General features: G+C 37.8%; 1 protein-coding gene across 3 annotated transcripts in view; it reads right to left on the reverse strand.

Moving 5' to 3' along the window:
• Positions 1–15,589, reverse strand: part of LOC145770424 (VWFA and cache domain-containing protein 1-like) — a 43,174-nt gene that overhangs the window by 13,609 nt on the left and 13,976 nt on the right. For all 3 annotated transcript variants that reach the window (XM_082582068.1, XM_082582066.1, XM_082582067.1), the window contains 10 exons: positions 14,103–14,247; positions 13,807–13,878; positions 13,290–13,433; positions 10,029–10,078; positions 9,519–9,654; positions 7,614–7,763; positions 6,375–6,489; positions 3,682–3,793; positions 1,898–2,063; positions 354–490 (listed from right to left, as the gene is read on the reverse strand). In XM_082582068.1, coding sequence (XP_082438194.1) covers positions 354–490; positions 1,898–2,063; positions 3,682–3,793; positions 6,375–6,489; positions 7,614–7,763; positions 9,519–9,654; positions 10,029–10,078; positions 13,290–13,433; positions 13,807–13,878; positions 14,103–14,247 — 1,227 coding nt within the window. The remainder of the gene's footprint in view (positions 1–353; positions 491–1,897; positions 2,064–3,681; positions 3,794–6,374; positions 6,490–7,613; positions 7,764–9,518; positions 9,655–10,028; positions 10,079–13,289; positions 13,434–13,806; positions 13,879–14,102; positions 14,248–15,589) is intronic.

The raw sequence follows: 15,589 nt of genomic DNA on the forward strand, positions 1-15,589 counted from the left end.
AAGCTACGCTAATTGGTGCAAGATGCTACATGTCTATTACTTAGAAAAGGTTGTATTCTATATTTGCTTTTAGCAAACCAGTCATTTTTGCATTGATTTTCTTAAACCAATTTAACAAGAACAAATTTTTAACTGTGACTGAATAGTATAGACAAGTTAGGTTAAAGCATCTTTTGTTGAAGGGTATCTTTAAAGCAAAACAATCATATTAGTAACATAATAGACATTAAGTTAATTGGACATTAAGCAAAGCAGACCCATGGAGTTTAAACACATTTGCGTTTAAACTGAAGCAATGTTAAACGGTGATATAGCTTAGCTTTATAAGTTGAATTCAAACGACTCCAACTCACGTCCAGGTTCAATTCATTCGGCCCTGTGCCTTCTATAAACTTAATGATGCTCTCGATATCACTTTTGGAAAAATTTCTTGATCTATAAAAGTCGGAATCGTTGAACACACGTTCCGAAAGGAACAGAGAATTTTGATCTGCAAATACATGAAAATTTCAATCTCAAACTCCTTAAAACTCCAAAGAACACCCGAAAACTTTATTGACTTTAAAACTCATATGCTGAAGAACTAGTTTGATTGTCATGTTAATACTCAGTGCACTAGACGCTGCTGCTTTCTTACATGTCTACTTGCATGATGAGTAATAGCCAGTTTTAACGTTGCAATGACTACTATTTACAAGACAAAATAATTTAATTTCGTAAACTTGCAGGAACATCATTAGACAACGGAGTCAAATTCGTGAAGTGAAAAAAGGAAATAAACTTAAAACCAATGAGTCAATATTTTTACTGTGATCACTGATCAAGTCTCTGATTTTAACCAAGGTCGTTCTACAAATAAACGAAATCATGTGACCGACATCATCTAGCCTTCGAGAAGCAGTTAAAAAAATTATCACGTAATCCATTCTCTAGATTTTCTTATTTCGTCATAAGCCGAGTAACGGCAACGAAACAAGACGTGCCAAACTCTCTATCGAAGCCTTATTTTCAATTTCAATACAGGCTAAATCACTTTTCCAACTGCTTGGCAAGGACTAGATCAGGGCTACTCAACTAATGTTAGCAAAGGTCCATTTTGACAAGTTTGAATAGTTTTGCGGTCCGGTGAATATTTCATATGCAACCACGAAAATTAAACAACCAGTACGAACACTTTTCAGGTGGTAACGAGTACCTTAATGTAACATGACTTGGATTTTTGTCTGACACAAACAAAAAAATAAAAAAGGAAAAAATGTATTGTGTTTCTTTGTAGTGTAGCTGTGTGGATCGCACATCAGAGAAGACGACAAAGCGTTGGAGGGTCTGGGGGCGAAGCCCCCAGCTCCTTGGATAATCACAAAAAATGCTTTTCCATAATAGAAATCTGTTTAGAAAGGCCTCAAAATGTAGCAATGCGAAGTTATTCTTCCAAAAGCCCGAGGTCCACCTTCAACACCCAGAGGGTCCGGATTGAAGGCTGTTTTATTCTTTGCTGCAGTTTGTTTAATGGCTTAATAAAGCAACTTTTTTGCTAGAATTGCATCACAACGTTTTACGTACAGCTTCAAGTCATTAACTTTATGTGAAAAAGACTGTAGGCCTACAGTAGGTTAGATTTGTAATCAAACGTAATAAATTGCGCATATCAAAAAAATCGCCTAATTTGTCACCTCAAGGAGATTAAACAAAAAGTGACAAATTAGTCAAACTGGTAGATTATGCAAACAGGTCAAACCATCGGAAGTGTTCCGGACCTACACAAATTTTATGAAGAAGGAAGACTGACGAATTAAGCGCTGACAAATTAGATAAATTCTACTGTATTAGGTTTTGTAGATGAAAACTTTTAAGAAACACAAATAGTAGCCTATGAGCTATGTTTTGCAGTCCTCACCTGATGAGGCTAATCGGCTTACATGCTTGCACGGAGCTTTAGGAGTGATCACATCTAAACGATGATAAAGCAAAGGCCCTGATATAGGGATGTTGTTTGGTGATATGTCCATGGTGGTTTCGTTAAGAGCAAAAACAAGACAGAGAAAAAAATTTTCTCCAGAAACCTTGTAAAAAACACAGTGCTGATAAGGAAGGACAATCATGGCAACAAGAAAATACAACTTTCTATAAGTAGGCTACTGTAGGTAGGAAGGTAGGTAGGTAGGTAGGTAGGTAGGTAGGTAGGTAGGTAGGTAGGTAGGTAGGTAGGTAGGTAGGTAGGTAGGTAGGTAGGTAGGTAGGTAGGTAGGTAGGTAGGTAGGTAGGTAGGTAAGTAAATAAAAATATAATTTTTAAATCTGCTAACATAGGCCTAAAATTAAAAATGTGTCAATGAAAACTGAAAATGATCAAAATATACAAGAAAAAAAAAACATTAGTCTGATATTACATGCCAGTGAAATTCTGCTACACATTATCAAAACAGAACAATCCCAATCGTCGTCGTCGTCGGCACGATGTTTACCCCACCTTTACTAAGAGCTTCCTCCTGTGAGGTGGGCTGCAGGAAATCGTAGATAGGCCAGCCTAGACACGGGTCTTGCTACTGGAACCCAATGTCACCGCAGTTCATTGGGAGACGATCATCATAGATCTGCCGCCAATGTGTGAGACCGGAATGGAGGATTCCAACTCTACTAAGCCTGCCCCGTTACCCGTGATATTATCGACATTGGACTTTATTTGGTCTAGGTCTAAATTGAAACAAAGGCCATTAGTTCATATGGTTGTTTAGGGTGGTCGATTGGTCGCGGCTACGCGAGGGCTACGTACACACTCTTGGCCACCTCCATGTCCACCGCGGTTCAGCAAGGTAGAAACGTACAGCTTCAGCGGAAATGGTTGCATTGGGCTGCCAAGTACTTTGTTCATCAAGGCCGCCTTACAGAATACCTGCCCGTCAGACACTGCCTTCTTCCATCAAAACAAGATTGTCGTTGGAAACTTTTACGTGTGCCTATTAGCCCCAGGAGTTGCTAAAAATGGGCATAGCTTTCAGCCTGGGTTCACCTCTACATCATGTTGAGGCACCTTCATAGGGATGGGGTTAAAGAAAATCAGCTCCCTAAACATTCCATTTTATAGAGGCCCAAATAACCCCCAATACTACAACAGCAAATAGATGAAAATCAAGTAGGACATAAAAAAGGATCCGGAACAAAAAATGGAATCTTCCTCTTACGAACGATTGGCGAACGAAGAATAGAAAAGAAAAATACACTTGTATTGCATATATCGATTACAGAAAAGCATTTTACTGGATAAAACACACCAAATTTACTACAATTGCTTGAAAAATTGGTTATCGAAGGCATGGTAGAAAAAAAGAGGTGCAGGGAAAGAAGACGAACTGAAATATGCTGCTTATTGAATGAATCACAGCTGGAACGTGCATCTCTTATTGTCTTCTAACCAAGAAAACTTACGATTCAACAATTTATCGGTCCTGTGCTTCTCACATCTCATTGTTTTTGTTACTTTTAGTATTGGATTAGAATACTTTTAGAGAAATCATCCGAAATTCACTACTGTTTATTAGTTTCGTCATGTTTATGTCGTCCTCTAACCGTCTGGTTAGACAGCTTGATTAGGCAGTCTATTCAGACGGCTAGCGTATTAGGCCATTTAAATCATCCGCTGTTGGTCTATCCAGTTTTTCACCTTTAAAATACCTTTACCCACCTTTTTCCAAATGTACCTGGACAGGACTTTTATTTTTCGTACGTGGTTGCTTGGCTTTGTACCGTTCTGAATGAATCTTGAAGAGTTGAATGTCTTATTGCCACTTTCACCCCTGGAAAGAAACTTTGTCTGATACTGCATAAAAGTTTCACAAGTTTTTATCCTTGATGAATTTGATTTTATAGTAAGTTACATCATAAATGCAGTTAGTAAGTAAAAATGTGAATACGCACACGCACATAAATACACACGCTACGCACACACAAACACGCACATATAAGAGAATTATTCCAACGACGGGAGATAACACAGAGCCAAGTATTATTGATACAGCAGTATCACCGGTATATTCCACGCATTTGTGGTGCATGCTAAATATGTTGAAGAAATGGTTAGGTAATGAAAAAGCTGAAAATCAGAAACGCGGTGGAGGTTCGCAAGCGATGGTTAAACGCCCTAAGCAACGGTTTTGAAATTTGTAAACAGACTCTATAGACTGGTGTTAGAAGAATATGGGAGAGAAGGAAAAGGAATAATTCCCTGGCAACAACACGTCAAAAATCGGAAAAACATCACTTTTCCAATCTCGGTAACCGGCCATGCGTCAATAGTCTCTACAAATATGCGAAACTACCAGGAATAATCTATCAAGGCTATGTCAGTCCGAGGATAAAGATTCAAAACCAACCAACTAAAAATACTTTGCAAGTGCTATAAATTGATGAAGCAAGATTGTCAGTATTATAATAAATAGACAATGAATTGAACGAGAATCTCATTGCAAATAGTTTGGAAAGATGCCAACTGAAGACTGAAGATGGATATTGCTGGAAAAAGATCAAAGCAAAGACTGGAATGGCAAAATTAACATTTTGTGAATGATGAGAATTGTCAACAACTCCGTTAAATCAGTTGATACTAGAGTGGGATTAATTAAATAGTCTTCAGTTCAATTACAATGACACAATCAAGATTTTAAATTAATTGTTCTGAAATTTTCAAATTACAATTAACTTACTTTCAAATGTTCTGAATTACACGTTTCAATTACAAAAATTAAATGTTTCAAATATTTGTACAATTTTGGTACGAACGTGACTTTTTTCCATAGACAAATAAAACCTAACAACCAGAGGCATTTAACATAATAGCATGAAAACAAACTAAAAGTTGCAAACGTTTTCGGCCATACTCATGTTAGCCCTTTTCAAGTAACCAACTGACTGATGTTCTTCATAAATTGAAATAACAGATCTGATCTACTGTACATACACAAAATTCGAAAAAAAAGAAATGCATAAACATGAAATGGCAAAGCCTAGGAGAGGAAAGTCCCATGACGCTTCATTGCGTAGGAAAAATGACAAATCAATGACGCAAAATTACGTCAAAAACATTTAGCAGATAGGAGTCGCCTACGGCAAACAGCTGCCTATTGAGGCGAGAATTGCAAGATTTTATGAGCAGGCTTTTTTCCATTTTTGTGCATGTAAATCAGATCTGTTATTTCAAGAACGTCAGTCAGTTGTTTACTTGAAAAGGGCTCCATGAATATGGCCGAAAACGTTCGTATTTTTTTGTTTATTTTCATATTATTATGTTAAATGCCGTTGTTAGGTTTTATTAGTTTATTGTCAAATATTTGTGATCAACAATGATTTTTTGCAGTTTGATTTTATCGACAACAGTGCAACTGCATTTGATAACGATTTGGTTGCATTGTAAAAGTCCCTTTTAAAAACCAACTATCGGCTCAACAAAACTACTAATATTATGTACACAACTTACCAATATTTGAAATTCGAACCAATATTTTTTGAAATTACTATTACACAACAAAATTCTCAATTGCAATGATATATTACGTCAAACTATGTAATTAATTACAGTACATTCAATTACTATTGTAACTAATCAAACTCTGGTAAATAGCTTAAAAAAGAGAATGTTAGACTCTGATTTGGTAAGTATTTCTACCTGTATATAATTCAGAAACGTGGAAGCTAAGGAAGGCAGATGATAGAAGACTGTAACATTACGAAATGTTAATCAAAATCGCGAATGTTAACTGGAAAGAAAGATGCAGTAGCCTATTTGGTAATGAAATGAATTTGTCCTGGTGAAATCAATATACTGTAAGAAGAACAATCTAAATCACTCAATGGTTTATATACTTGCCACAAACAAGAACTGTGCAAGGTCAAAATATGCGAGGAATAATATAAAGATGTAAGGGATGTGTATAAGCACAAAACTCAGCGCATTTTCGAAAAGCAGAAAACTAACTTGTATACAATACGTCTGCTTTTGTTTTAGCGTCTGTAAATTTACTCATCATATCAACTAATAACTACTGTTATATCAACTAATATCCGCCCCGATAGCTCAATTGGTTAGCGCGTCACTTCGTGAACGAAGAAGCTTAAAGATCAAGCGGCGCTGGTTCGACTCTCGGGGTGTGCGCTTGAGCAACGCATTCTAAGGACTGCTCTCCATTCAGTGGCATCTAATGTATGGCATAATTCCCCGGCAACAACATTTCACTGATCGGAAATTTCACTCTGTCAATCTCGGTAACCGGCCCTGCGTCAAGAGCCTCTACAAGTATGCGCGACTACCAGGAATAACCAATCAAGGCTTTGTCAGACCTAGGATAAAGATTTAAAACCATCCAACCAATAAAGTAAGCTCACCTAAGCATAGATTCATATACGGACAAAAATTCTGGATCCTGTTCTAGTGCTGTTATTGTCACAAAGATCGATTTAAAGACTGAAGCTTTGTACAATGGGTGGTCCATTACCAGACCTGTAAGACGAATGTCATTATATTCAAAAGAATATCACATTGCTTTGTATGTAAATAACAAATGTATTTTTGGTTGGATTCAGGCTTGGGTTTACCTTCAAGCATATTGTATTTAGACACAGACTTTGCATGATCAAAAGTTATGCTAAATTCCATTATGGGGTTACGCAAAAGTTACGCCATGCTCACACTCATTCGCAACCTGGAATTTGACTTTCTGTATCATATACTGTTAAAACGTAGAGATAAACGATCTAATGTAAATTTTATAATGCAAAATTTTACACGCCGAGCAAGACTATAGCTGAAACTATTAGTTGGATAAGTACCAGCATACAATTTTTCTAAATTATGAATTGTTCATCCAAATTATACAAGTAATTTCAGATATTTTGCGTGCACTGACAGATATAAAACGTTTTTAAAGCTTTTGGGAGATTTGCTGACAGTGGCATATGCAGAATTTTGTAACGGGGGTTTAATTTGACATTTTTGATAAACAGTTACAACTTTATATCTTATAGACGGCTCCAAGAAAATGTAAGAGAAGGAGAGGCATCTCTCAATGGCTTTCCTGCGTACGTCACTGTAAGCTGATGTCAGTAAAGGAAAAATATCTAAATCTATTTGAGACAAACGCATTTGATCAAACGTTTAGAGAATTCAAAACCCGATATAATGATCAAAATAGTTGTTGGTTCTAACGTCTCTAGCAGCTATCATTATGTAGATGAACCTAATCCCATTGCATTAAATTTTTATCTGTTTATTTGAACACTTTTCGAGTGTATAATAAACGCCCTGTTTTAACATTATTTGTTGACCCAAATTTAAAGTGCACTCAGTAGCTTGTGATTGATGAAGTCAGTCAGATTCTAACTTGCGGTATAGTTCTATTCCCGGTTGGGTCATACAAAAAGATCTTTAAACTTACTGTAATATATGAATTGAAAATTCGTGTGGTAAGTCAGTCAGATTCTAACTTGCGGTATAGTGCTATTCCGGGTTGGGTCATACAAAAAGAGTTTTAAACTTGCTGTAATACAGTATACGGATTGCAAATTCGGATCATAAACGTGGCTACATCATAAATTCGATTATTCTTGTTGTTAATGTTCACAAACCTTTCTCATCAATGATAAATGCATATGAGTGTTCAGTGGGCCTAAAGTTGGTCGATTCGGCAAAAATGTCTTGTACAGGTGCATCCAATGCTGTGACGCCCACTAGTGTTCCTCTCACGAAGACAGGCATGCTGACAGTTACCAAAAGGCCTAAATTAAAACATTAAGTTTAACTCATGACTAGCATCATTTTAAAATGATTTGTAGTTTAATGGGAAACGGAGGCATCATTTTAGAATGATGCTGATTAATAGTGACACAAGGCTTTGTTTCGTAACAGACCATCTAGAAATTTATTGTCCTTTTTTAAAATGCATGTCGCCAGGTGGTAAATATCAAGGTGTTTGGAGACAAAAACTTGAAATTGTTCCGACTTGTTTAGTTTCTAAAATTTGCATCAGAAACTAGGGTTTACAAGGAAGATGTAACGTAGCCAGAAAGACAATTTTAAAGGGGCAAGAACAACCTTGGGAAGGGGGAGCAAACATTTTAATATTTGAAACAAACAGTTTTTTTTAAATAATAGCTACTAAATGCGGGAAAACATTCATGAAACGCCGTTTCAACGTGTAATAAGATGTCATTAAAAGTTTTTAATAGCATTAAAAACCCATTCTTTGGGGGTCAACATAAAATTTTGGAGGACGATTGCTATGTATGTAATATCAGTGACGTTCAGTGGCTTAAACCGTTGGGAAAGCAACTTGGAAATATGCTGCAGCAAGGTAGTAGGCACGAAGGGCGTAACCGTCGGGCGAAGCCCGAAGGCTTGTTGCCGAAGGCAACACTTCCAGCGGGGAGTCTGGGGGGCCTCCCCCAGAAATTTTTGAAAAACACTTCCAATTTGGTGCGCTCTGAGAGCATTTCCAAAACAAATCAAAAATAAAAATCTGTCAAATTGTGCTTCGCCTATGTCGTGATCATACATCCATTTAATGTTTAGAAGTCATGAGCGATCTTAATTTTAACGTTGCAGGACCAAAATCCAGTGTTAGACATGGAATAATAGTTGTCTAAATATTTAATTCGTCATGAATGTTGATTCTCAGATACTCAGTAAGGCCTACACTACAAAAACTAACACTTAGGCCTAAACATTACAACCGCAAGCAATTTGTACAAAAAGCTGGATAAGTTTGCCTCCTGCGTATAGAAGCTTAACGAACTAAATATTGCACCCGCACCTGAACGTTCATTGGCGAAGTAACGTTATATCAACGCTGTAAAAAGGGCAAAGACATGACTATGAAAGCTAGTAGGCTAAAGTACCGTACGTGGCGAGGAGACATCAAAAAACAGCAACAATCTTTTCGGCTTTATAATGCTGCGCTGTGTACCGTGACGATAGACTATTCTGACGAGTTAGTCTAGCGAATGTACACATTGACGTCACTGGGAAAGCAACTCTAACCATAACACATCTGATTGGCTAAGCAGCTGGTGACGTTTTGCAAAACGAGTAAGGATTGGATAAAACGAAGGCGTTTTTTGACATTTTTGAACCTGGAGAAAGCAACTTTGATAGTTGCTTCCCTGGAGCCTCAGTGGTTGTTTCTGACAGGAGAGTTTGCGTTAATTGGCATTTATAGGCAAGACATGCGGTTTGGTGAGGACTTAGACTACTCACAAGCGTTACGAGTAATTCTAGTCACGAATACAGTAATTTTCAAGTTAAAATAGACGTGATAAAAATAATAAGAAGTTAAACCTAGAATTCAGTCATTATATTTTGCATAGTTTTCGCTCAGGTAAGCACTGCTTTCCTTGCTTTCCCTCACCGATTGTCACTGTGTAATATGTATGCCTTGTTATACATAAGTTATACATTTGAATCTTTAATCACTAGCCATGAGCCTGCATATGACAAGGCTATATGTCTCAAAACGTGCATTGTTATTTTCTTGCCTGCTCCCAGCCTATCAAGATAAGGCTGAGTCCAACGTGGTTCTGTATCATTATTATCGGTAGCAAAGAATCTGTAGTAAGAAGACATTTCGCTTCGAAGAGCGTGAGGATCTTGTATTGGAGTGAACACTCCTTTCTGAAACAAAATTGATATTGTTTAAAAATATAGTAGGCCTAATAGAAAAAAAAAATTAAAAAGAAAGATACAATTTGTAGTTTCGATTTCACTTAAAATCAAGTCAATTTTTTTTTCAATTTTGCTGTGTTTCGTTATGTTATTCATTCTAAAAGAGTTGAACTAACTGAAAAACTTATTTCCAAATTTAACCAGATCTCATTGAAGTATTTTAATCACACTTAAAACGTTGTTGCATATTCACTAATGCTTTTTTTTGTCGATTTCGAAATTTTAAACTTACCTATTGTACAACGCTGCATTATGAAATAAAAAGATTCAGTCTTCTCTAATTAATCAAAGTATTAGACCAGCATGCATCCAAATTTACCTACTTTCTGTGGGTCAGGATTTTCTGTAGCCATGTCTTTGAGAATATCGAAATCTGCAAATCAAGTTGGGCTTGCATGTATAAAAATATTTCAATTTATTTTTATTAGTTTAAGTTAGTTTTTTTTTCATGACTGAAAACGTTATCATTTGTAGTTTATTTTCACTATAGTGAATTGTATTATATTAATTGTCGTGTCGTTGCTACATTTTATCGTCTTATGAAAAAAAAAGTACCTTTTACAGAAATGTTAAGTATGTTTACGCTCAGATTTTAATTTTTAAAAAGAACAATTAATTTTCACCATGCGAAGGTACTTTTTGTAAAAGAAAGGAACGTTATGTGTCAAGTAATAAAACGGTTCCACGTTTATTCGTTCGTTCGTCGTCGTCGTCGTCGTCGTGTGAGCGTCTGGGGCCGAGGGTCTATCCTTTTACCACCCCAGATTCACGATGTTCCCGGACTACACTGGAAGGCTGCTAGAGAGCAGCCTGTCTTTGGTTTCATCATCCATGACACGCAGACCTTCTGCTCCGTTAGGTGGCTTGAAGATGGAGCAGTCATTGATGATGTGGTCTGCGGTCTGTTCCTCGGCACCACATTCACAGGAAGAGGAAGAGGCCATTCCCCATTGGTGCATTGTTGAGCGGAAAAGCCCGACGCCCGTAGGAGACGGTTGAGGCGCACCCATGCCTGTCTGGGTAGTGTTAGACCGATGGGGCGTGTGTCGGCGTCGAGGATGAACGAATAGAGTCTGGTGGCGGTTGAATTCCATTCAGAACTCCATTTATGGTCCGCCCAAGCAGCCGCAGAGATGTTTTGTACATCAGCTTTGTTGATAAGAAGTTAAGCGGCTGGCACGAATGGGTGTCTTGATTTCAGTCGACGGGGGTGCTCGTTTGGGAGAGCAGAGATCTTGTGGTGGAGAAGGTGGTCGGGCTCCAGTGCCTGTCGACCGAGGGACAGAGTGGCTTTTTCGCGACGAAGCTCAGCGGGTTGGATGCCAGCGAGAATGGGGAGATTGTCCAATGGTGTGGGACGCAGGCATCCGGTCACTGTGCGCAGGGCGCTGTTTATGGCAGTGTCGATGTTATGGCAGTGAGCACTGCGGCACCAAACAGGTGCACAGTACTCTGCTGAAGAGTAGACAAGGGCTAAGGCTGCTATACGCAAAGTGTCAGCCCTCGCCCCCCAGCTGGAGCCTGCCAGGCGCTTGAGTAGCGCAGCGCGGGATGTCAGTTTCTTGCGCAGTGACACCAAATGGTGGCGGTATGTGAGCGATTTGTCCAGTGTCACCCCAAGATATCTTGGCTCGGGGCAGAAGGACAGGGATTTTCCGTTGTTCTGGACGTGTACCTCACGATCAGCTTCCCGATTATGGAGGTGGAAAGCTGCTGCCACATTATTGGTTTCGCTGAGTTTCAGTCGCCAGTTCTGGAGATAGGCTGAGAGAGTTTTCATGTTCTGGCTCAAGGTGCCTTCTAGATTTTCCCACGACGTTGTGGAGTGTAGAATTGCCAGGTTGTCCGCATAAGCATATTATGCGGGGACCGTAGTTGGCAGGTCGTGGGTGTAGATGTTGAAAAGATGGGAGGAAGGACCGATCCCTGTGGAACGCTGTTTTTCAGGCGTCTCAGTCTGCTTCGCCGTGGATTACCGGTGGTGAGGGTGAAGCTTCGATTCCTGACAAGTTCCATAATCATATGAACCATATGTCGGTCAGGAAGCAGGCGAAGCAGCTTGCAAGTAAGGCCGCGATGCCATACGGTGTCATAGGCAGCTGTAAGGTCAAGAAAGACAGCGCCAGCCTTCTTTTTGCCTCAAAGCAATCCTCGATGTCTTGGGTTAAGAGTGTGACCTGATCTACGGTGAATTTTCCGCGCCGAAACCCAGCTTGCTTTTTTGGAAGGAGCGGGTCGATGATTGGGTTGACGCGTGCGTAGATCAGTCTTTCGAGGATCTTGAAAAGAACACGTTAATTCGTATTTATTCGTTAATTCGTATAGTTGCAAATCCAATCCAAAGTTACTAGATAATTTTTAAAATTTTTACAGATGCAGTTTGTTGGTTCCATTGGATTCGTTTCATTTCAAACCGATTTTCAAAGAAAAAACACCATTTCCACTAACAATTTTCTTTTTGACATGTTTAATTAATTATTTATATTTTGTAACGCAAAGTTTTCCATTTTGGGTTTGCTTTAAATTGTAATAATAATGTGATGGTTTCATTTATTGTCGCTCTAAAATAGCTGAAATGTTTTAGCGACAGTGCTCATGTTTAATTTTATATCAGATTTAAGATATCACATTATCACCCGACTTATTCTCATTGCGTTATGCAAGAAAGAACAGAATCGGTACAGCTTTTAAAGTCTTCGGTTTGACCCGACCTGGAATCGATCTCAAATCTACCAGCACCAGTCGAAGGCGATAACCACTCGGCCACTGAGCTGGTGTTTTAATTTGTAACGATTGGGCTGCTTTAGAACTTTCGCCAGTGTGGTTCCTAACATTTTTAGGCTTACGGTACGCTACAGAAGAGAAAAAATAAAATTTGTGGACCCCGTGACAGACCAGCTATCTTGCAACTCGAATGCACCAGGCTGCAGCTTGGACGTCGCTAATTTGGCGTTAAAACCGTCAATATGGCAATCCTGTTTGCCCTACAAGTTGAGGCCTAGCGTTCGGCTTTCAGTTCAGATGCTATTGTTGCGACGTCCCGGCTGTTGGAACAAACCTTGACTGTTTCATACCAAAGGCATTAAAAATGGTTTTAATAGCTTCTCTGCTTAACGTTTAGCTCTAATGGAAAATTTACGTGGGTTTAATGTTAAAACAGACCAGGCATTGGCTGATCTCTTGTAGTCTTTTATTGTGGTCGGCAATTTGCCGGGAAGCAATCTGTGTCAATCCAAATGCTTATTAAACACGTTGAAAGTTTCTTTGGGAAGAATTTCACTGACAACATTAAAAAATAATTTACTTTCACTAGAACATGAAATCAAATAGTAAACATAACAACAATGTCGCACAAATCTTTCAACTGGGCCGTATTATGGCCGTGGGCCGTGGTTAGGCATACTGTAGGTGATGCAAAAGTGCATAGTAAGTTCAAAGCAATACTTTTTACAACTTAGTTTTACAACATTTTATCTCAGTTTAACATTCTATCATGATAAGAGCAAAATCGCTTTAGTTAGAAAAATAAGTATAAAATTTGAAAACATTTTTTTTATTCTATTTAAAAAAAGTGTGTAACTGACTTTCATTCCCAATTCCATACGTTAGGATCACAACTGTGTTGTTAAGCGCCTCTCTGTCAAATCTTAATCGGTTAAAAATACTTTGTCGTGAATCCTCCGGTGCCCCGTCCGACATGAATAAGATGACTCGGTTTGTCAAATTATCTTGATAAAGAAAAAAACTTCTTTAATTAGTTGTTTAAAATTTTTGGATTTACCAATTTGCTTAGTTATTTTGTAATTGTAAATCTTAAAGCTACTGGATAATTGCAATAGATTGAACTTTGCCTTTAGCAGCATGATTGTTGGTTACTTCACAATGTGGCAAAATGGAAATTTTTCCCGTCTCTGCTTTGTGTTGTTATTTCCGGCCAATGGAAAAAAAAACACAAACAAGTCAGAATACAAAGCGATACAAAACATAACACAGTAACAAAGTGTCAAAGAAAACATTCGATTTTTAACTTTATTGCCTGGCGATTTTTTTAGCTGTTTATGACTGAACTGATTCGAGTGAAAATAAATTCGTTTGTATCACCTGACGAAGCATCAAATTCGTTTTGTAGATAATCAAAAGCTTTGGCTATTGCTTTTCCATAAAATGTTCCACCTGATATAAAGAACAGCTTACAGATTAGTAATTTAGTTTGATAGATCTTCACCATGAGAAACGTTTTTAATAGGAGAATTTTCATAAAGGATTTTATTCATTCCATATTTTAATAATAATACGACATTTTGTCCTTGAGAATTCATATTTATTACAGTTTCGGAATTCAGTACCATCCAACATGTTATTATTTAGTGATTTAGTTTGCAGTTGATCATAAATACCTTGGGCCTCAACATTGTCAAGAAAAGCATTTACAACTTCTCTGTTCTGTGGAGTCGCTTTTGCCATTTCGTATGTAAAGCACGTCTGGTCGGCCTTGTCAGCTCTGATCGCCTCAGCAGAGCTCGAAAAGGCTACAACTGCAAACTGAGATGACAATGATATTTATTTTATATTCATCTTTTGAATCACAATTTTCTGATAGCATTTCGTTCCATGACTTTTACGATGTATGCATGATGACAAAACACATGGAAATATTCAGTCTAGAGTCTGGACTCGATTCAAATTTTCGTATCCGTATTAAACGTCTGATTGGGTCAAATTAATTATTTTTGATATCTTGTGATTGGTTCTTTACCTAGTTGCACGATCAAGCTCAATAGGGATGTAGTTAAAACCGTAATGCTTTACACTAATCTGCAAAATGTTAGGGAACTTTGCGAAACTATATATCCTTTCTTCTAAGAGTACAATTCGTAGACTACCTCAACGTCATATGTAGGTCAACATACAAAAGGGGCCCCAATTACGCACAGAGGTTGAAATGAAGTTAATGCAATTGACTTGCTGAGCTGATCTCTTACTTTCTTTTATAAATAGTCAATTTCAATGTATTTAGAAAAAAAACAAGACTGTTTATTAATTTAGCTTATTCAGTCTTAGTTCAGGTCCTTAGGGGAATCTTTAGGCTAAACGTGTTACACGTTGTTTTTTTGCATATTTTTGCAGTTGATCAACCCAACTTTGATTTTAGTGGGTGCCGCAACTTTTTGGGTCACGTGATCACCCCCAAATCGGGGATTTCCCCAGAAATCACGTTTCAGCTCTTTTTACGTCATTTTTGTGCAATTACATATTCGATTTTTGTATATTTTAACTTAAAAAGCACATACTAATAAGTGAGACAAAATAAACACAAAATAATTTAATTGATGACGTCATTGTGACGTCATCAAATACTTTTTTTTGCTTTTTTAACCCTTTGTCCTGTGGGGGGGGGGGTCGGGTGGGACTTGGCGCTTTTCAAAGCAATATCACTAAAGAACTACGCAATCCACACCTTTGAAATTTTTTGACTTTTCCTAAAAATTATTCAAGTATTTATTCCGCTTTAAATGGCATTGCTTTTGTCTATAGTTTTAGAGATATAACATGATTTTCATAACATACTCGGATATTTTAGCCTGCTACTAGCTAGTCCTTTTGTTTTCTAATTATACGGATTAATAGGATTACTGAGCTCCGTCGTGCGTGGAACTGCGACGCAGATATCTCGTGAGTTGGCTTTGTTGTAAAGCATTCGACCATAATGATTCTGCCTTTTGTTTGCAAACTCGAGTTTTGAGTTGCTTTGATTAATCTTTTAATTACATCTGGGTTTCTTTGAAATTATATCAGAGAGTAAGTATACGATAAGCCATGCTGAAAAAGATGTAATTTTACATAGTTTTCTATGGCCAATACATTTTGTTTCTAACTTATAACA

This window comes from Aplidium turbinatum, chromosome 5, assembly GCF_918807975.1.
Source record: "Aplidium turbinatum chromosome 5, kaAplTurb1.1, whole genome shotgun sequence".
Lineage (NCBI taxonomy): Eukaryota > Metazoa > Chordata > Ascidiacea > Aplousobranchia > Polyclinidae > Aplidium > Aplidium turbinatum.